The sequence below is a fragment of the Schistocerca gregaria genome, chromosome 5 (genome assembly GCF_023897955.1).
Source record: "Schistocerca gregaria isolate iqSchGreg1 chromosome 5, iqSchGreg1.2, whole genome shotgun sequence".
NCBI classification, from domain to species: domain Eukaryota; kingdom Metazoa; phylum Arthropoda; class Insecta; order Orthoptera; family Acrididae; genus Schistocerca; species Schistocerca gregaria.
This window is the reverse complement of record NC_064924.1, coordinates 462,777,269-462,800,046: the sequence shown is the minus strand read 5'-3', so window position 1 is coordinate 462,800,046 and position 22,778 is coordinate 462,777,269. Positions and strand designations below refer to the sequence as shown.

At 38.5% G+C, this 22,778-nt stretch overlaps 1 protein-coding gene across 8 annotated transcripts in view; it reads left to right on the top strand.

The window, feature by feature from the left end:
- The window catches only part of LOC126272060 (transmembrane protein 268), a 99,965-nt gene that overhangs the window by 21,251 nt on the left and 55,936 nt on the right, over positions 1-22,778 (top strand). For all 8 annotated transcript variants that reach the window (XR_007549166.1, XR_007549167.1, XM_049974585.1 and 5 more), the window contains exons 2-5: positions 2,615-2,730; positions 3,696-3,929; positions 4,479-4,625; positions 4,736-4,906. Coding sequence is in view for 6 of the 8 variants with exons in the window: in XM_049974585.1 (XP_049830542.1) it covers positions 2,615-2,730; positions 3,696-3,929; positions 4,479-4,625; positions 4,736-4,906 (668 nt within the window). In the remaining 2 variants the exon portion in view is untranslated. The remainder of the gene's footprint in view (positions 1-2,614; positions 2,731-3,695; positions 3,930-4,478; positions 4,626-4,735; positions 4,907-22,778) is intronic.

Sequence of the window (22,778 nt, the reverse complement as noted above, 5' to 3'; positions counted from 1 at the left end):
ACTTATATTCTTAGGTATCTATGCTCCATGTTCTGTCATACACCTTTGTGTAGTATGTCTCCATAAATCGCCAGGAACACATGTATATAATAGAATATATGTTCCTAAATAACGTTTCTCCATCAGTATTATTTGACTGTGCAGGTATTAAACCCAACACAGTTTCATTGCTTGACAGGTTGTATTTACAACTGACATTGGTTTCACAATAGTTATATCTCCACTTTACATCTCTTCAACATGTTTTAAAGGCATTAATCATTTGTTCATTTATTGGTCTGTATACTTCTCATTGGGGTTCAGTTTTATTCTGGCAAATATTCATTTTATTAATAGTAAGCCTTGAAAGGGACATTATTTTCTGCTATTTGAAAAATTTTCAAACTGGGAACCATTTGGTTAATATGAAAATCCCTTACTGGCATGTTACATAAATGAACAAGCATACATAGTTGTGTGTTTTGGTAAAGTTTGGTAGAAAAGTAATTTCAAGAGTTAGAACTGTCTTTATTATGTAAGATGATTTACTATAGAGTGCGTTCTTTCATGGTTGTTCTATTTGTTTGCCTGGGGCATTTCTTATGGGCTGTGTGCTTGATGTTATCACAAGTGCAGCAAACAGACTGCTGTGCTGTGCACAGCAACGAGAAATATCAGCAGCTTGAATATAATATATAGCAATAATGTCAACATTTATTGAATTTTTTGTAATAGCATTTTGTTCCATTGGTTGAATATCATTATCTAAACTGGATGTCAGTCTAACATAACGACCCGTACCAACCACTTGTCTGCTGTATAGTCAGTGTATAATAATGTCTGGAAGTTGTAATATCCAAGTTCTCAGAATACCGATTTAGTAGATATTTTCATCAAATCAAGATTTGAAATGGTTTCATCTAGTTGGGAATTTGACAGTTGATACAGGGCAGAAGTGCAGTTTATGATTAACATACATCAACCAAACTCTTGCAGTTCTAGCATTTGTACTCAGACATCATTCAGTATTTTAGTAATAATGATATTGCTGTTAAATTGTCCAAGTCCATTTTCCCATTAATGTGTATTAGGAAATATACATGGAAATTTCAGGGTCCTATGAAATCCCTTCTACATCAAAACAGGTGCAACAGAAGTGAGTCAAGCTACTTCAAAAAGAGAGAGAAATTCCCTGAAGGTGTCCTATAAATTGCTTCAGTCAATGAGGAAGAATCATTTACAAGCAGTTAATAGTACATGTTTCAAAATGTTGCTCTAAACAAAAATCATGTGTATTCCACTTGCATAATGCTTGACATATTTTTCAATTAAAACCTTAACACAAGCTCTTACCATTTGTTTCCTGCAGTATGACATCAGGTTGTACTCGTGTATTACAAATCTTTTCACTTCAGAACAGATTCAGTGCTCAGTGAAGCACAGTACAAGATTGGTGCTTTATGCTATCGAAGTTATTCAGTTAACTTTTTATACAGATTCTGATTCAAGAACATCATGTAGAAACCTCTTTAGGAACTGGGTGTTCTAACCACTGCTTCTTGGTATATTTATCCCTTAATAAAATTTGTTGCAAATAATAGCTCAATTCATAGTATCAATACTAGGAATTTGAACAAGCTATATAAAGACCTAAAATCATGTACCTTGAGCCAAAAAAGGGTCCAATATTCAGGAATACACATTTTCAGTAAATTGCCAGCAATCTTTAAACACTTGGTTTCATGTGAAGTTCAGTTTAAACAGTGTTTGAAAGCCTTTTTGGTAGGCAACTTCTTGTGCTCTATAGATGAATATCTTAACGGGGGCTATTAGACCAGCTTAAGTAAAAATGTTTGTTAGATTTTAGTTTTGACAATGCATGGTCACAACAGTCAATATTAGGTATTTTGTGTATGATAAATTTATTAAAAGTGCACAATTATGTTTCATTGTGACAGTATATTAATTCTGTAAATTTTAGCAGGTCCAGTTTACTATAATTTATTCACATATCTTGGCAATCTCCCAATAAGTAATCAGGGAAGTGAGTATTGTATTCAGATAATCTATGTTTTTGTGTTATACTTTCTGACATATTTCGCTCACACCCACGAGGATTGTCATTCTTTGGTTTACGGAACAAGAACTGAATGTAATCTGCAGTCTTACCTATTCCCTCTTTGCCCTAACTCTATTTTCTTATGGTGCTCACACATGGAAAGCATTCACTTCTCCCACTCACCACCCTCCCTTCACTCCTCTCCCAACCTTTCTCACACCCTTCTCCCCACCGGCTCTCCTCATACATCTATCCCAGCCCTCCCCCCTCATCATCTTTTCTCCCGCTGTCTAAGAAAAATCTGATGATTGTAATTATACTTTTAGTTCATTAATTATTTCAAAGATGCTTCCATGAATGACACTGTTGCTGAGAAAGAACACCATTAGACAAAGGCAAGGTAGTGATTTGATTGGTGGGAGGCCGTTCTAGTACATTCTCGTGTGTTCGTGCAAGTGCTTGTGCACTTTTTCATAAGCAAAACATTCTTTTATGTGTTAACAGGCATTTATATAGAGTAAATTTATTTTAGATGTTTCTCATCCAACATAATTTTGTGTTTTATTTATCTTTCAGCTAATGGGGACATAATTGTAACACTGCTTCCAGTCAATACAAAATGGCCATGGATTACACCAGCTAAATTTCGACCAGAATTAGTACCTGAGGAACTCATGGCTCAAGGTTTAACAGTAAGTCCTGGATAAATTTGCTCTTACACTTTCAGAAAAATGTGTCATTTGTATAATAGAGAAGAAATTGTAATGACATATACTTTAATCGGTTGGTACTGTTGTGCCTTCATGGCCTGTTCAGGGGGAGGGGGAGGGGGGGGGAGTTTAGTTTTAGTACTTAAAATGTTTTTGGTGGAATTGAGTCCTATTCATGCAATACTTTTGTAAAGACTATACCACCATTTACTGTGTTTTATTGTATTCATTCTTTGTACTATCCACATTTTGGCTTTTGTGCCATTATCAGGTACTTATTAAATCATATCTGCTAAGGCAGTCCAAAGCAAGTAAACAAGGCTAACACAATTTTAAAGAGATATGTTAAAGAAATGTGTTAGCCTTGTTTACCTGCTTTTGGACTGCCTTAATGGATATGACTTAAAGATGATCTAACAACTTTTAGCATTGTACTTGATAATGGCATAAAAGCTAAAATCTGGATAGCACAAAAGATTGGTGTGAGGCTTAAGACAATAGCATTTTATGAGCATGTTGGTTTCAATAATTCACTAATGTATTTTTGTTTATTCAATATTTAAAAATGAAAAATCTTACAAAAATTTCTTTGACATCAACTTTCACTAGATTAAATGATATTTTTTAAACTGCTATTTCTGATATATTTTTCATTTTTGTATTCCTGTCTTGTTTAATAGATGTTCACCCAAATCATTCAGTTTTGAGATTTGTATGGCATCAGACTTCTACTCCAAGATACTGGATGTTTGTCAGATAATATTTCTTTTTTGCTTGATATTTAATATGGTACAGTTGTGGCTTTTGTATTCAGTCTGCTGAAATTATAGGAAAATTTTGCATCATACATGTTAGCAAATTTGCATATCATATTAGATCTACATTCTGTCACTTTTGAGTAAATTTTTGTGGCTAATTATCTGATTAATGCTTTTGTTTACTTTCAGCTAACAGTAGAAGATTATGTTCATGTGATGGAAATACTGACAAATGATTTTAGGTTCAACATTTACAATATATGCTACAAACGCATTCTTGTAGCCTGGATATTTACAGCATTTGTTGTCCTACTTGGTCTTCTGTTTTCTGGGGTGACTGGTTTGACACTATTTGGACTTGGTGTTATGTGGCTCATCCTGAATGCTTTAGCAATTTTTTTCTGTATGTGGGTGAAAATTAGGGTAAGTTGAGTAATTTAGTTAATTACTGGTAAACTTCATTGTCTTGTAGCATGTGCATTGATTTCAGCAGATTCTTTCCTACTGTTTGTGCAGCTATTTTAGTTTTATGAGAACAAAAGGTGCCACACTAATCTGGTGTGGCTGCTGGCAAAGTGCCAGATTATAGATCCAAAGGTCACGGGGTTGATCCCCAGTCATATTTCTGACATTGTTTGTTGAGATGAAAAATGGGGAATTAAACCATGGTTCAAAGTCCATGTTAACTGTAGGTACTCCTCCAACAGAATATGACTAGTAAAGCACTGTGGAGTTCACAGCAATCTTCAGATTGATGACAGTTTTACTTGCACCAATCTAAATTTAACTTCACCTTAATTGTTACCATCCCTTTTACTTGTCCTAAATGAAGTCTTACATTCTATTCCCAGAAGAAACAATGCAACATTTTCATTGTGGCCCTAGGCATTTTGGAGTAGTAAACTTTGACAAATAAATGTTACCACAATTATTTAATGTAGTTTAAGAGCACTTCTTTGTTTTGTTTTTCAGTTAAACCATAACTTGGAGCGCTGTATGGCACAAGTAAACAAGCACTTACTGAAGCACAGAATCATTCTGGGACTTGATGATAGAGGAAAATTGTCTTGCCATAAAGTGAATTTATGCTTCATTTACTTTGATGCTGTTGATTGCATTGTAAGGGAACATGAGTGTACATTCTTAATGTAATCATACTATTGTACTTAACTATACTGCAGAGAAATGGTTAATTAGTGCATTCATAATATTTGTCTATATTCACACAGAAAAAACTTCAAGAAGTAATAGAAAGGGAGGAACGTGAAGGCCGTCCTGTAAACAGAGAGGAAACTGTTGAAGAGCGTAGACAGAGACAACAATTTCAGCTGAGAATGGACATAGAAGATCATGACATTATTATTCAGGGAAGCAACACAACAAGAGTGTCTCGGAAACAGGTTAATTTGTCTGCTTGTAATTTATTTAAATCAGATTTTATATATACAGGGTGTAAAAAAAACTTCATGTACAAAATTTTGGTGTGTTTAAAGGAGACACACAGCAACGCTTTGTGACAACCATGTCACTGGTGTATTGTTTCACCATTAGGGGTCCATGAAGTTTTGAGACAATTGATGTTCAGAAACAGTGATCGTACTGCCACGTGATGAATATTGTTGCTGAAAAGTCATTCATTTACATTAATGCTCAACTGTGATTTGCTTGTTAATGATTGTCCATGCATAAAGCAACCAGATGTTTCACAAATAATAGCTGCAGCTTAAGACAAAACAAGCAACAACGTCTGGAGTGTCTTAGCGTATAGTACACCAAATTCCAGTTGTGAATTCATGTAAATGGACAACATTTTCAGCAACATCTCTCACCATCCTAGTGTGTTTAGGGTGGAGGTTTTATTGTGTTGCAGAGTGGCTGGCGTCGCCTTTTTATTCTCATGGTCAGCCAGCCATGGTAATCTGCTCTCTTTTTTTGATCTCTTCTGCACGTTTCTTGCATCTCTCTGTGGTTTTCTTGTCCGATTTTGTCCACTGTAGTGTTTGTTGCCCTGCTGTCATTCTTGTGGTTTTCTCCTTTATTCCAGTTGTGATTTGTATGTCTCAATTATTTTACTCCCACCCTTGTGGAATTATTTTAATCAGAATGAGGGACCAATGATGTAGCAGTTTGGTCCCCCCCCCCCCCCCCCCCCCTCTTTAAACCAACCAACCAGCATCTCTTAAACAGTATTCATCACGTTGCAGTTTCAACACAGTCTCTATCTCTTGCGCCAAAACTCACATGGACTCCTAGGGGGTGTAGGGGGGAGGGAAACTGTGTGTGTGTGTGTGTGTGTGTGTGTGTGTGTGTGTGTGTGTGTGTGTGTGTCAAAATATTGATTTGCAGATCAGTTGGTGCCTGCAGAACTGCATGGAATAGTGCCTGTGTTTGTTTCTTTTTATTGCATAGGTAACCTTATAACAGTGAGTTGCAAAAGTGAAATATTAATAGTATAATACCAAATTTTGCAACATTAAGACCTTTTTTAGCTGTGGCACATGCATTAACCAACTGGTAATGTGTGAAAGAACTTGTATAGGGACATACAAAAGCACAGAGCATGAAAAATTATAGCATATTGGCCAAGCATTTTAAGTGGAATTCCACTGACTATAGCATGGTTTTGAAAGAACCACAGATTTTGATCATCTTAAGTGGAAAAATTACTGCCTTAAAATACCTAATTTGGTAATGATTCAGGTTTTTCTTTGGTGAAAATGCAGAACTAAGGGTACCACATGTGGGATAATACACGATCTCATAACTTCTCACTTCTTGACAAACTGTCTCAATAAGTTATAATTAAAAGTTTGCTTTTTTGAGATGATGTTCAGAATATCACACCCAGAAATACTCTTAATTATGTGTTAAGAGTACAAGAAACAACAGCATGTTAAATACATAACACTGCTTAAATCCAATACATTGGACATCTACACTTCTACCATCAGTCAACTGGAATGCAGGAAAGTTATATTACATGAGAGCCTAACCTCTAGCATTCAAAATATATATCTGGTATGTGTTGTAGAAAAATAAAAAAAATGCTGAAATTGCAATTTTTTATCACACTTCTTAAACAAATGTCATTCATTGTGTTTATTAGTGAATTGCTGCCGGTAATTGAATAGCAGTTGTCATTGCAACCAAGTACCAGTATATTGTACATCTTGTTAGCTTAACTACACTAAGACACAGTGTGTAGTCCTGTCTTCATCAAAGTTTGAATAACATATCAATAGTTGACTTTCTTTTGTCCTAATTTTATTGTTGTGTTGTCTATGTTAATTAATGTGTTCACCACTTCTTCATCAACTTCAAAACTCAAAACACAACGTTTATATGTGTGTATTGCTTCAGTAGCTTTTAACATTGTAGGAATTGGCAGAGGTGGTGGTTCATCCTCATCCTCACTTTCTCTTTGTTTCACTGCCATCTATTCCTGCGAGACATCTTGAAGCAGCTTGAAATTGTGATTTCTTGCACAGAATCCCAGGCACTTCTTACAAAATGCATTGTAATATCAACACAGGCCAACCTCTTCTATATGAGAATCTTTCTGTATTTTTGTTTCAAGCATTTTATAATGCCTTGCTCAAGTGGCTGAAGGTGGCTATTACAATTGAGAGGAAAAACACCATATTTATATTATGTAGATGTGACATATCTTTGGGGGGGGGGGGGGGGGGGTGCACTGCACTCTGGTCAATAAATAGTAGTAGTTTCCTATTTCTGACACCCAACCTTGCATCCGAGGCATGCAATAATTGTTTGAACATTGTAGTTGTTATTAGCCATATGTTTGCATTAGACCTATATTTACATGGAAGTGTCTACTCATCTTTAAGCAGTGTGGACTCTGTGCCTTTCCTGACATCAACTTCTTTGTTCAACCATCATTACAACATAAACAATTAGCTACTCTTAACTAAATTTCCCGCTGTGAAATTTTTCCTCTCTGAACTCAAGTTTTGTTAGGCAGAAGGTGGAAAAAAATAAGCCCATTTCACCTGCATAAAAAATGTCAGTGAGATTGTATTTTTTTATTATTGACGAAAGTGTATTTGTCCATGACCGAACATTCAGTGTTTATGCTTCCAGCCTCACCTCGAACGTGTTTATCCACTAAATTTAGTCTTTTGATCCAACCATTTGATGCTTTAACATCTACATGTCACAACTTCTGTACAAAATATATTGCTGTAGCACAAACTGCAGTACCATCAGCTAAAATATTTGAAGCACAACTTCCATTGGTCTACTTCATTAAAACATTTTACCGTCTGGAAACTGACCATCCATGCGCTCATTTTTGCTTGCCGTTTCCTTTCCCAACATGCTGCTTCAATTGTTTTTTGTGTGTTCACTATCACATTTAATGTTGATGAAGGAATGTTAAATTCTCATACAATATCAATACACATGGTATGTGAATTTTTATCCGCTACCTAAGTAATGTTCCGTTCTTCTTTGTTTGTTAACTGTCTTAGTCTTTTTATTCGTGATTTACCGGTACACCATTTAACACAAAAAAAATCGTGGTCTGAGTCAATCAAATGCTAAATATGAACAAAGAACACCAGTGACCTAAATATGAACAAAGAACACCAGTGACTGAATTATGTGCTATTTGGATTATTATTTGGCAGCTACAGAAATTTGAAGTTGGAGTTACTGCCAACATAGATGAACTACTTCAGTGCATCAGTTCTACCATAGCAATGATATATGACTTGCAAAATTACTAGCACTTAGTGCCTCTCTGCACATTTCTGCACTCTACAGCCACAAATGTCTTACTCCCACCACTCTCAGCAGCCAAACAGTACCGATATTGTCAAATTTTAACACACTATACAGGGAGGGAGACTCTACAAATGAGTCATTTTAACATATATTTAATGTACTTGGGACTGGAACTTCCCAAAATGGATGTACTACATGAGAAAATGCGGTAATGAGGAGCTTACTAATAAAATTCCACTGTATATCGTTTCTGTGACTTACTCTCTAGGACAAATTACCTGCTGGCAACCTAGTTTTATCATAGGATAATGATTCCTGCTTCTCTTGCAGTCTTCCCTTACTTTACAACATGTATTTCAGTTAACTTATGTTCTGTTCCTAAATCTGTGATTGACCTCCACATTTTCAATGCACAAGTTGTCACCTCTCCTCCCATGTGGAGGGGCAGGTGAAATTTGCTCTGGTTCACTGAACTATTTCATGACAGAGGGACTTGTGACCTTGCTGTTTAGTCCCGTAACACTCAAATAATCTTTGTAGCTTACCACTAACTGCAGTTTCTTCACTGTTAGTCTGCACCTAATAACCATTAAATTACACACACATCAAAAGAAGCTTTGCATCACCTCGCTTCCGAGAGTTCCGGAACCTGCACAGAAAATTGGAATAGAAATTAATGTAAACATCATTTACGCCCTTTTTATTGCTCATGAAAACCATTCATTGCATGTTGTACCACCATACAGCGAGATCTTCAGAGGTGGTGGTCCAGATTGCTGTACACACTGGTACCTCTATCACCCATTAGCATGCCCTCTTGCATTGATGCATGCCTGTATTCATCGAGGCATACTGTCCACAAGTCTACCAAGGCAGTATTAGTCAGATTGTCCCACTCCTCAACGGTGATTTAGCGTAGATACCTCAGAGTGGTTTCTGGGTCACGTTGTTCATAAACAGCCCTTTTCAGTCTATCCCAGGCGTGTTCAATAGGGTTCATGTCTGGAGAACATGCTGGCCACTATAATCAAGCGATGTTGTTATCCTGAATGAAGTCATTCACAAGATATACACAATGGGGGCGCGAATTATCCATGAAGACGAATGCCTCGCCAATATGGTTGCACTATCGGTTGGAGGATGGCATTCATGTATCATACAGCTGCTATGGCGCCTTCCATGACCACCAGCGGCGTACGACGGCCCCACATAATGCCACCCCAAAACATGAAGGAACCTCCATCTTGCTGCACTCGCTGGTTAGTGTGTCTAAGGCGTTCAGCCTCACTAGGTTGCCTCCAAACATGTCTCCGACAATTGTCTGGATGAAGGCATATGCAACACCCATCGCTGAAGAGGACGTGATGCCAATCTGGAGCAGTCCATTTGGCATGTTTTTGGGGCCACCTGTACTGCGCTGCATGGTGTCATGGTTGCAAAGATGGACCTCGCAATGGATGTCGGGAGTGAAGTTGCACATCATGCAGCCTATTCTACATAGTTTGAGTCATAACATGACGTTCTGTGGCTGCATGAAAAGTATTATTCAACAAGGTGGCATTGCTGTAAGGGTTCCTCCGAGCCATAATCCATAGGTAGCAGTCATCCACTGCAATGGTAGCCCTTGGGCGGCCTGAGCGAGGCATGACATCGACAGTTCCTGTCTCTCTGTATCTCCTCCATGTCCGAACAACATCGCTTTGGTTCACTCCAAGATGCCTGGACACTCCCCTTGTTAAGAGCCCTTCCTAACACAAAGTAACGATGTGGAATGAGAGAACTGCAGTATTGACCACCTAGGCATGGTTGAATTACAGACAACATGAGCCGTGTGCCTCCTTCCTGGTGGAATGACTGGAACTGATTGCCTGTCGGATCCTCTCCGTCTAATAGTCGCTGCTCATGCATGGTTGTTCACATCTTTGGGTGGGTTTAGTGACATCTCTGAACACTCAAAGGGACTGTGTCTGTGAACCAATATTCACATTCAAAGTCTATCTTGTGAATTCTGGGAACTGGGGTGATGCAAAACTTTTTATTAATCTGTATAGTAAGGGTCCACATCTATCCCTGGAAGTGATTAAAAAAAGAAGTTGTCTCTTGGTTTCTATCATGTATGATACTTCATTCTATAAATCTTAAAACAAATGTCAGCGATGATTAAATTATGATCTGCTCTGTGTGAAATTCTACTACGTGACTTTCCTTTCAACCAGGTAGTCTCTGTTCTACTACTTTTCTTCTCTTCCTTTTCCTGCTATCAAAGTCCAGTCTTCCTTCATAATTATCTTTTCATCTCCCTTGACAAACTGGGTAATTTGTTTTCTCTCTTCATACATTCTTTCAGTATGTTCATTTGCAGAGCTAGGTGACAAATATACTTCTGTTGCTATGGTGGCTGTTGACTCTCCCCTATTTAGATTTGGACTGATGAACTTGTACCCTAATGGAATACTATGTCGAAAACATAAATGTGTTGAAGATCTAAAACAAAAAAACAAAAACAAAAGAAAAGTCTTTTCGTGTAAAGCTGAAAACATTTTGTCTTGTTCGATAACATGCTCAGCTGAAAAGTCTTGAAGGAGCAGACATAATGTGACTGCTCTGTTGTTTGTAAATATTTGTGTAATAGCCTCTGGATTATGAGTGCTAAATGCATGTATTAACAAGGCATTCACGTATGAAAATCATTGACACTATTGAAGAGTTAAGTTTCCTACAGCTCCATACATGAATATTCCTATGCTCTGCCTCTGTATTAAGGATAATGAAGCAACCAACCAGTATTCCATTTGTTCTAAAGTCCGCACTGTATATAGCTGTAGACTGCAATGTATGAAAAAGTCTAGGGAAGGCTAGCTGTGGATGCCAAATGGCTGTGATAATGAAATGGCCACCTATGAAAATGATTTTTACAGATTAGTCATGTGCCATGAAACCAATCAAGATATGCAGAAAGCAAAATCTTATAGCCCTTGGAGTGGAGATAACTACATGTTTTGAATAAAATAGTCTTGGTTTTTGCGTAGCGTCAATTAGAATAAAATTCTGGAGCTTTCGATGGCCATTGTCATCTACATCTACGTCTACATCCATACTCCGCAAGCCACCTGAAGGTGTGTGGCGGAGGGTACTTTGAGTACATCTATCGGTTCTCCCCTCTATTCCAGTCTCGTAGTGTTTGTGGAAAGGAGGATTGTCGGTATGCCTCTGTGTGGGCTCTAATCTCTCTGATTTTATCCTCATGGTCTCTTCGTGAGATATACGTAGGAGGGAGCAATATACTACTTGACTCTTCGGTGAGAGTATGTTCTTGAAACTTCAACAAAAGCCCGTACCGCACTACTGAGCGTCTCTCCTGCATAGTCTTCCACTGGAGTTAACCTATCAACTCTGTAATGCTTTCACGATTACTAAATGATTCTGTAACGAAGCGCACTGCTCTCCATTGGATCTTCTCTATCTCTTCTATCAACCCTATCTGGTACAGATCCCACACTGCTGAGCAGTATTCAAGCAGCGGGCGAAGAAGCGTACTGTAACCTAATTCCTTTGTTTTCTGATTGCATTTGCTTAGGATTCTTCCAATGAATCTCTGTCTGGCATCTGCTTTACCGACGATCAACTTTATATGATCATTCCATTTTAAATCACTCCTAATGCGTACTCCCAGATAATTTACGGAATTAACTGCTTACAGTTACTGACCTGCTATATTGTAGCTAAATGATAAGGGACCTTTCTTTCTATGTATTCGCAGCACATTACACTTGTCTACATTGAGATTCAACTGCCATTCCCTGCACCATGCGTCAATATATTGCAGATCCTCCTGCATTTCAGTACAATTTTCCATTGTTACAACCTCTCAATATACCACAGCATCATCCGCAAAAAGCCTCAGTGAACATCCAATGTCATCCACAAGGTCATTTATGTATATTGTGAATAGCAACGGTCCTACGACACTCCTCTGCGGCACACCTGAAATAACTCTTACTTTGGAAGACTTCTCTCCATTGAGAATGTCGTGCTGTGTTCTGTTATCTAGGAACTCTTCAATCCAATCACACTTGGTCTGATAGTCCATATGCTCTTACTTTGTTCAGTAAACGACTGTGGGGAACTGTATCGAACGCCTTGCTGAAGTCAAGAAACACGGCATCTACCTGTGAACCGTGTCTATGGCCCTCTGAGTCTCGTGGACGAATAGCGCGAGCTGGGTTTCACACGACCGTCTTTTTCTAAACTCATGCTGATTACTACAGTGTAGATTTCTAGTCTCCAGAAAAGTCATTATTCTCTAACATAATACGTGTTCAAAAATTCTACAACTGATTGACATTAGAGATATAGGTCTGTAGTTCTGCACATCTGTTCGACGTCCCTTCTTGAAAACGAGGATGACCTGTGACCTTTTCCAATCCTTTGGAACGCTACGCTCTTCTAGAGACCTACGGTACACCGCTGCAAGAAGAGGGGCAAGTTCCTTCGCGTACTCTGTGTAAAATTGAACTGGTATCCTATCAGGTCCAGCGGCCTCTCCTCTTTTGAGCGATTTTAGTTGTTTCTCTATCCCTCTGTCTTCTATTTCGATATCTACCATTTTTTCATATGTGCGACAATCTAGAGAAGGAACTGCAGTGCAGTCTTCCTCTGTGAAGCAGCTTTGGAAAAAGACAATTAGTATTTCGGCCTTTTGTGTGTCATCCTCTGTTTCAGTACCATTTTGGTCCCGAGTGTCTGGACATATTGTTTTGAGCCACCTACCGCTTTGACGTAAGACCAAAATTTCTTATGATTTTCTGCCAAGTCAGTACATAGAACTTTACTTTCGAATTCATTGAACGCCTCTCGTGTAGCCCTCCTCACACTATATTTCGCTTCGCGTGATTTTTGTTTGTTTTGCAAGGCTTTGGCTATGTTTGTTTGCTGTGAAGTTCCCTTTGCTTCCGCAGCAGTTTTCTAACTCAGTTGTTGTACCACGGTGGCTCTTTTCCATCTCTTACGATCTTGCTTCTCACATATTCATCTAACGCATATTGTACGATGGTTTTGAACTTTGTCTACTGATCCTCAACACTATCTGTACTTGAGACAAAACTTTTGTATTGAGCTGTCAGGTATTCTGAAATCTGCTTTTTGTCACTTTTCCTAAAAAGAAAAATCTTCCTACCTTTTTTAATATTTCTATTTCCGGCTGAAGTCATCGCTTTATGATCGCTGATTCCCTGTTCTGCATTAACTGTTTCAAATAGTTCTGGTCTGTTTTTCACCAGAAGGTCTAATATGTCATTGCCACGAATCAGTTCTCTGTTTAACTGCTCAAGGTAGTTTTCAGATAAAGCACTTAAAAAAATATAAATGGATTCTTTGTCCCTGGCACCTGTTATGAACGTTTGAGTCTCCCAGTCTATATCCGGAAAATTAAAATCTCCACCGAGAACTATAACATGGTGGGGAAATCTATTCGAAATATTTTCCAAATTATCCTTCAGGTGCTCAGCCACAACAGCTGCTGAGCCCGGGGGCCTATAGAGACATCCAGTTACCATGTCTGAGCCTGCTTTAACCGTGACCTTCACCCAAATTATTTCACATTTCAGATCTCCGTCAATTTCCTTCGATACTATAGCACTTCTTATCGCTATAAACACGCCTGGAGTAAAACCACTGACTGCCGGGGGGGGGGGGGGGGGGGGGGGCTGGTGTTGTTTTCTGCTTATTGTAACCATAATTGTGGCCTCTGGCACCAGTCAGAGATGGCTGATATGATGCACGCGTGAGAGATGAGGTGGGCAGCTTGTAGCAGCTCCAGCCCGCCATGGGACCGAGTGGCGTCGGGGGGTGTGAGGGGCTTTCACCACATTTGAAACTGCCACTCCCATAATGCATCTATCATTGCTTTCCTTTGGCATCCAAAGCCCACCAACACAAGTCTTGATTCATGTGTCAACATACTGGGATTCCATTATAAAAGAGGCGGCTGAGGTTAGAATGAACAGCAACAATTTTAAGAGACGAGGGGATACACATTCAATAGGGCATGGAGGCTGGCTTCGGATGTCGAAAGGAAGCAACGACAGAATGCGTGATGTGTGTAGGAAGGCAGGAGCAGCAGTTTCAAATGTGACACCGGCTCCTCGCACCTCCTAACGTTACTCAGTCCCACAGTGGGCCGGAGCTGCTGTGAGCTGCCAACTCACCTTCCCTGCACGCGTTGTTTCAGCTCTCTCTGATTGGTACCAGAGGCTGCAATTGCAACTATGTGAGTGGAAAACTGTGCCAGTCCCCGCAGTCATGGTTTTACTCCTGACGATGATGGGGGAGATCATCAAAAGCTCGTGAAATTTATTCAAATTGGTGCAGCTTGGAAACAAAGAAGACATGCTGCCACGAAAGACAGAAAGGAAGATGCCTTCTCTACTAGCCTCTTCCATTTCTTTGTGTTATGTATGAAGTGTTCTGTTCTTTAGAATTTTGATGAAACTAAAATGTATTTTCTTCATTGTTGATAAAGACTCCCTAAGTACTTGAAGCAGTCAACAGTCTTGAAAGTGGGTCCATCTACAGCCAGAGGTTCATCACTTTTGATTTTCTTACTTATGGGCGGGTATTCTTCTGTCATTTCTTGATTTAACACACAATCCTGTTTTGATTCTGTAATAATTTACATAATTTTGATTAATTCTGTTTTGAACTACTTATGAATGCTACATAATCTTCCTAGGAAAGTATTGTAATGTTCACCACCTACACATATATCTACATAGGCCACCTTATAATGTTTGACAGGTGGTACCATTTACCACTATTAGTCATTTCCTTTCCTATTACACTCACAATTGCAGCAGGGAGATATGCCTCTATATGAACCCCAATTTTTTTGATCTTGTCACCGTGGTCCTTAGGCAAAACGTACATTGGTGGCAGCATAATTATTCTGCAGTCAGAACGCAAATGCCTTAACTTTCCCAACAGTGTTTTGCAAAAAGAACGCTCTTTTCCTTCAGGGATTTCCATTTGAGTTCAGGGAGTATCTCTGTAACACTTGCATATTGATTGAAGCTACCGGTAACAAACCTAGAAGCATCCTTCTGAATTGCTTTGATGTCTTTCTTTAACCCAATCTGGTTGGGATCCCAAACATTCGAGCAACACTCAAGAATGGGTCGCACAAGTGTTTTATGCGTGGTCATCTTTGTAGATAAGTGACACTTTACTAGAACTTTCCCAATAAACCAAAGGTGTGGAGTTTTTCGAAGTTCTGATGAAACTTCATGTATTAATGCAGTCACTTACTGTCCAAAATCTATCACTTCAGAAGTTTTATATCATCCTGACAGCTCTACAACATACACATTAGCCCTATTAGTTCCTGACGCAGAATGAACCAGAGTGACTATTCACAAATCCTTATATCTGCTCACTAAGTGTGCCAAAATTTACAGCGATCACAAGGTATACAAAATTAATCACCATTTAAAATACATAAAATTCACAAATACAATATGTAGGATCAATGAAACATCTCCCTCTGCTGGTCCCCCTCAGTCAGTACATAATGCTCAAAGTCTAATAGTTTATGCTCATTTAATCTACATATGAAGTGTGTGAGCTCATGCTGGAAATAAAGAACTCCTGTTCAATAGAAGAGCTTCTTTGTACTCTATTCACTGGCAGTGCCAGATTTTACTTGTGTTTCATATTACATGTGTCTTTATTATGATTGCTTACTATAAAGAAAAGTTAAGTACCGGAGCGGAACAATTAAGACACTCAAACAAAGCTATCAGCCACAGGCTTCTTCAGCAAATGAGAAACAGAGACACACACATTCTCACCTGAGCTGCTGGAGTTGGTGATTATGAGTGCATGAGATGTGCTTGCTTGTGCGAATGAATGGTGAGTGTTTCTCTATTTCTCTTCTGTTGATGAAGGCTGTGGCCAAAAGCTTGATGTAAGTGTCTTTTAATTGTGCCTGTCTGCAACTTAATGTGTCTTCTTTCCAATAAGTAGTAATTTAATTTTTTAATACTCCTATGTGGAGTTTCCATTGTTTATCTTTCAATTAGTTAGAGAAAAGATCATTTAAAAAACTTAGAATACGAAAAAAAAAAAAAAAAAAAAAAAGAAATGCATAGCTGAAACAAGACCTCTCATTCACTTTCAGACTGGATACACAAATTGCTACTCTGAAGAGAGGAAGAGTGTGTGTAGAGTTTGTGGTAAACTATTGGTCCTCTGCCACATTTTGGAGGCATGCTCTCCCTCCCCCCCCCCCCCCCCCCCCCCATATTTGTTAATGGGAACATAGACCATAATTTGAGTCTTAATTTTTTCCCTATTTCAAGTGATGAGACATAAAGTACCATACACTTACAGAATTTTTGTTCGTTCTTAACTTCTATACTTTGTGTTCGTAAAAACACTTTCCTCGATCAGAAGGTGCATTTTGACCAGCCAGCCTTTCTATTTTAGAGACCTTCAAAATTCCTCTACTGTCGATTCCTTGTTAGAATTCTGTAGCTTTTAACATATCTATGTCTTAAGAATTCTGGAATGAATGATTCTAGAATTAATATTTTTAATTCTATTTATATTGCATTAATTTATTAATTTATGGCAGTAATGACTGTCTTGCCTTGCATTCAACTCAATTAATGTAACAATAGGAACATGTTGCTAATGCAAAAAGGTTTATCAACACAAGAAAGTGTTTGTAATATCTGTAGATGACACGTGATTTTCAGAACATCGTGTGGAAGTAACAGAAATTGAGCATATAAAACTTCAGGGTTAGAAGGAGGTGTGATCTTATTGTACAACTAGTAAAATGAAAGGAGGAAGGGGGCTACACATACGAAAATACAATGACTGCCCACAGAGACTTTAATCTTAATTTTATGATGGAAAATATTGACTGTGTTAATCTGGAGTTGGCTGTAGCTGCATCCTCATGAAGTGACAGGTTTCAGCTAGCTTGATTTGTAGAAGTGGGCAATCAGTTTGCGTAGTCATGTTCCTGTGCTTGCCAGAGAAGTCATGTACAAGGTCTGACATATTAAACGAGACTGATGTTCATAGTGTTTTGGGATATTTGTAAACATTCCAATACACCGTTGGAAAGCTGTCAACAAGTGATGCTCGTGAGTAAGTTGAATAAGGATAAATGTAGTGGGAAAGGGAAACTATGTTTTCCTTTCTTGTATGCAGTGAACATGGAGCAGTGGTGGAGCCGGCGAGAAGGGGACCAGTAAAAATATTACAACCACTGGTTGTCTGGGAGTCACTTGTGCCATGGTGTAGCAATTGCCTGAGTCAGAGAGGCATGGAGTAAATGATGTACCAACAAGGGTATAATGAACAATTGAACAACAGTAGTTGTTTATTGGTGTTTGCTCTCTCAGGTCCTAAATTACACATGTATGGGCGTTTTGAATGTACTCAAGAGAGTGGTATTACAGTAGCAATTGTTTTTTGTGTTGTTAAAAGAAATAGTGAAAATGTTGGGCAAAATATACCCCTGTTTGTGATAAGTGCAGCTAGTTACCTGTGTTTAGTAGCACAGTAGAGAGAACTTGTGGAAGCATTCCAGGAATCTTCACATTAGTTGGATCAACGGGGTGGTGGCACGGAAATATCCGGACCACCAAACAACTACTCTGAGAAGAGAGGATAAAGGTAATACTACTTTGATCTGGAGGTGTATTAGGGTTGGCAAAATATTGCCCAGTTATATCGGCCAGGGACGCAACTTCCCGCCAGTGCTGGTATAAGACCCACCACAAACCCTACAAAATATATATCAGCAGGAGAAGAGGGAAAAATACATTCCACGTTGCAAATTGGTTAGCTGACCTGACATGTTCAGTTAGTGGTGGTCACCTTCAAAGCAGAATCCCTGTGTATTTTTCCTTGAGACTGTAGAAGAGTGCCAACATGTTTGGTTTCCAGTTGAGCGAAAGTTGATGCCTATAGTAAACTGTTGATCAGTGCCATGGAACTGTTTGAGCTAGTTGTAAATTGTCGCAGTGTAAAGACAAATTTGCAGATAAAAATACAAATTGTATACTAATATGCCGTGACAAATATTTCTTTAATAGTGCAATCAGTTTTGTTTGTTTGTCACAACTCATATTTTAAACCAATTATAAATGGTTTTCCTGACACTGGTAATAGATTAACGATAATAAAATCTCATTTTAGCTTCTGTTTAGCTTATTGAAAGAAGGTTGTCCATCCTCTGAATTTAGCCAAGATAAGATCTTGGCATTACAAAGCCAGTAGGTCCTGGTAAAGCAATTACACTGGAAGATACGCTGATGGGCCAAAATATATGATTGCTGGCCACCTCAGTATTGTGCTGAATGCTGCCTAGTTGTGTTGCAGGAACATGACGCTGTAAGAAAACTAAAAGTTGAGCAGATATAAATGAAGGATCATCCAAGCAACACTACAGAAATAGATGTGGAAATCTAGTGGGATAAACAACTTTGACAGGGTGGAGATAATTACAGCCCAGCACCTGTGAATGAGCATCTTGGAAACAGAGAACCACTTAGCATGTCAGTTTGGTGTGCATCTGTGGAGAGTGATTGAAGAAAAGTGAAGCCGTGAGTAGGTTACAACGTGTTGGGAGTCCTAACCTCATGAAAGAGTTTGGAAGTTGTAAGCTCATCCACTTTGCCACACACTTCGGTGATCCGTGGCAAATCTGATGGCAGAGTACAATGCTTGTGCAGCTGCAAGTGTTTTGGAATATACCATTCAGTGCACTTTGTTGAACATGAAGAACTCCTCAGCAGGTGATTCCTGCGTGTTCCGATGTTGACATGAGGATGTCACCTGGTCAAATGAATTACATATCTGGATACAACATATCAGTGGTCATGTTCTGGTACGCCATAATTCAGGCAAGTGGCTGCTCCCAACATGAGCTGTACAACAGACACATGTGACACAGGCTGGCGTGGACAGTATTGTGCTATAAATGGCATTCACCTGTGCTTTCTTGCGACCTGTGATAGTAATCAAAGATACCACGACAGCAGTGGACTACGTGAATATTATTGCAGACCACCTGCATGCCTTCATGCTTGATGTCTACTCCAATGGCTGTGGCATCATCCAGCAGGTTAACTATCCATTTTACAAGAACAAAATTGTGCTACTATGGTTATAGGAACACAGTAACAAACTTAATGTTGTTATCTTGGCCACAAAATTTGCCTGGTCTGATCCATCTGGGAAGCTGTTGTACACTGGTTTTGTGCCCACAAACCACCAGCCGGTATTTTGCAGGAATTATGTGACTTGTGCATACACATTTGCTTCCACATACCTCTGGAAATCTGCCAAGGACTTGTCAAAACTCTGTCACACTAAAATCACTATTGTGTATTGCATTCCAGATATGAAACAACATGCTATTAAGCAGGTTATCATGATGTTTCTGCTCATCAGTGTAAGAACAGAGCAAGACTTTTTATGAACTCTGGCCTTCAAAAACATACCTAGAATACCCACAAATTAATTTATTGCAGTTAGTTTGTTGAAGAATGTATAATCAAATGCTGAAGCTTTCAATAGATGCCGTGACCACAGTGATAAATTTAGAATTAAAGTCTGTCTCACCACAGTTGTTTTCAGCAGTTGTAGAGGAAGTATTTGGATTGTTAAACCGGAAAATGAAAGAAAACATCTTAATATATCATAACTGGACTAATTTTATTGTACATATGATGCTGTTCTGTTTGCCTCTAGTGCTGATGAACTTCAACAACAGAAAAAAGAACTTAATTGAGCACATTTGAAAGTTGACCTAAAATCAAAAGACAGTCATATGTAACAAAATGAAAAAGGTACAAATTGTGTTGTTATGTAACGTGTTGACCTGTGTTTGTTAAGACAGTTGAAGATGACTGAGTGCACAGCAAAATATGTAAACAGAAAGTTGAAAATGCCTTTGAGTACTTTTGGCAAACTAAACAGGGTTTCCAAAAACAAAGATTCTGATGTGTCTGAGAAGGATACCTTGTAATCATTGTGTGTTACCTGTTTTGACTTGTGGCAGTAAAACATGGTCTTTTTGATGCAGAAATCATCAAAGAGCTGCAGGTTGCTCAGTGAGCTACAAAGAGATCCATCTTGACAATTATTAGAGAGACAAGAAACAATTTTTAGAAACTGATAAGAGAATAAATAGGTTGTCTTCTAAGATGTAACTCAGCTGTAATGAAAATGAAATGGAGTGGATTGCCAGATGAATAAATAGTAGTTGCATGAAGGACGTCATTTGCTGATTTCCAGGAAATAAGATCAAGGTGTCAACCTAATGCATTGTGTGTAGACAACACTACAAAAGGTGGAAGAACAGAATGGATGCCTGCATCTGAAACATGGAAAAATCTTGGAGATTTGCTTATGAAGTAACAGGTGTCAAGTGGTTGATCATAGTTGCCAAATATTATTGTGTTAGTTCTGATGCTTTAAAGAAGAAGCCTTTATGTCCTGTTCTAGCAGAAATTATTCTCTCTCTAAACTGTCATTTAGTCTGGCACAGATGAAATCATTCCCAGTAGTAAGCATTAGACAGTGGATTTACAGTTTTGCTAGTGCATACGGTCAAGTTACTTCATTTTTTGATTGGTACATTTATTAGAACTAAATAAAATTTTACAAAAGTATGTGTTTAATGAATTTTTGTTTTGCAAAATGTGCTTTTATCAACATTCTTTAATAGAAGCATGTACTAAAAATTGATGAAAACACATGTACAGTATGACTCAAAATGAATGGAACGAAAAGATAGCATCCATGTGACTTAAGCAGTGATGTTATTTTAGAAATACACACACAGACTGAAAGGTTTACTCTCACAGTTCCTACAGGCATTCAAAGATGTTCATTGTGGTCTCCATTTGTTAGATGCCACATGTCTCTCCTGTATTCCATTTCCTGCCAGACCCATTGCAGCACAGCCCCATCAGTGGAGTTACCATGCCAACTGTCCAGTGCCTTAGCTGCTTTAAGTCCTGCAGAAATGGGGGTACATAAACTGTCCTTCACACATCTGCAAAAGAAAAAATTCACCTGTGTAAGGCCAGGTGACGTGGGGCCACAACATGAATGGCACATCATTCAACCCAGGTGACTATATGAGGATACGCCAATGTGGTGGGGTTCTGTCCTGCCGCAAAATGGAGTTGGTACTACTTCTGTCAACTGAGGCAACAACCAGAGAGGAAGCATGTCAAAGTAGGTTTTGTCTGTAATGGTAGATTCTGCAAAGAAGAAAGGGCCAAAGACGGTGCACTTGGTTATGGTGCAGAAAACATTAAGTTCTGCAGAATCACATTCACGTTCGAGAGAGGTATGTGTGTTTTGTGTACCTCACACTCTCTAAATGTGCTTGTTCACTTTGTCTCTTAAGTGAAAAGCTTGGTCAGAGACGCAAATCTATTTGTAGAACCATCCTCCTCCATCTGTGCTTGAAAATCAGTACATAATATTGTCCACACTTTGGTTTATTGGCTGGTTTTGGTGCCTACAACATTTGAATCCTAAACCTTGAACTGCAGATGATTGTGCAACATATGATACACTGTCAGTTGCAGTACATTCATTTCTCCGCTGGTTTCATGCATGGATTTTTTGGGGGTTCATGTGTAGCTTGTACAAATGTAGTCCACCCTATTATTCTCGATGGCTGGCAATCCTGTAGTTTTTACTTGCATATGCATTCTTCTCCTTGAATTGTCCATCTAACAGTGTTGTGATGGTGTGGTGCCACTTTACCAAAATTCGTCTGAAAATGTCTTTGAACAATGATTAGCGGTGCTATTTTTGCATATTATATTGCACAATGTGCCTTTTATATCGTGGGTACCACCATTTTGAATACTAATGCCAATGATAAACAGTGTTTACTTTCCTTTGATTCATTGTTACCAGCCTAAATTATGACCGTTAACATTTCAGTCTACACATATATTTCTCAAATAAAGTCATTACTGTAGCCACAAGAATGTTTTCTTTTTGTCCCAGTAATTTTGAATCATATCATATTATTGCAGTATTATCCATTTCGTGCATAATAAATTTTATTTAGCATATAACACTAGCATGAAATACAGCAAAAAATTAAAGAAAACAAGATATAATTAATAAAGATGATACTTTGTTATCAATTTTGTTAAATGTTAATGTCGAGTCTCCTTATCCAGTCAAGGCTTGATGTCATGGTATGAAAAAGTTGTTTGGGTCACTCAAGTAGGTACTCAATTTACACACCTTGACAATGTGCGAGATAGTCTGGTTTGGTGCTCCACAACCATAGCTTGGACTAGGCTAGTTACCCCATATCTGTACCTTGTATGCACTCGCAGTGTCCTTTTCAGGTTTGATCTATATTATTCTACTCATGTTTTGAGAATTAAAACCCCCCTTTCTTTTAATCTCATTTTGTTTGTTATTGTTTGTTGCATTTTTTCAAGGTGTACATCCCATGACGTTCCTTCAAGT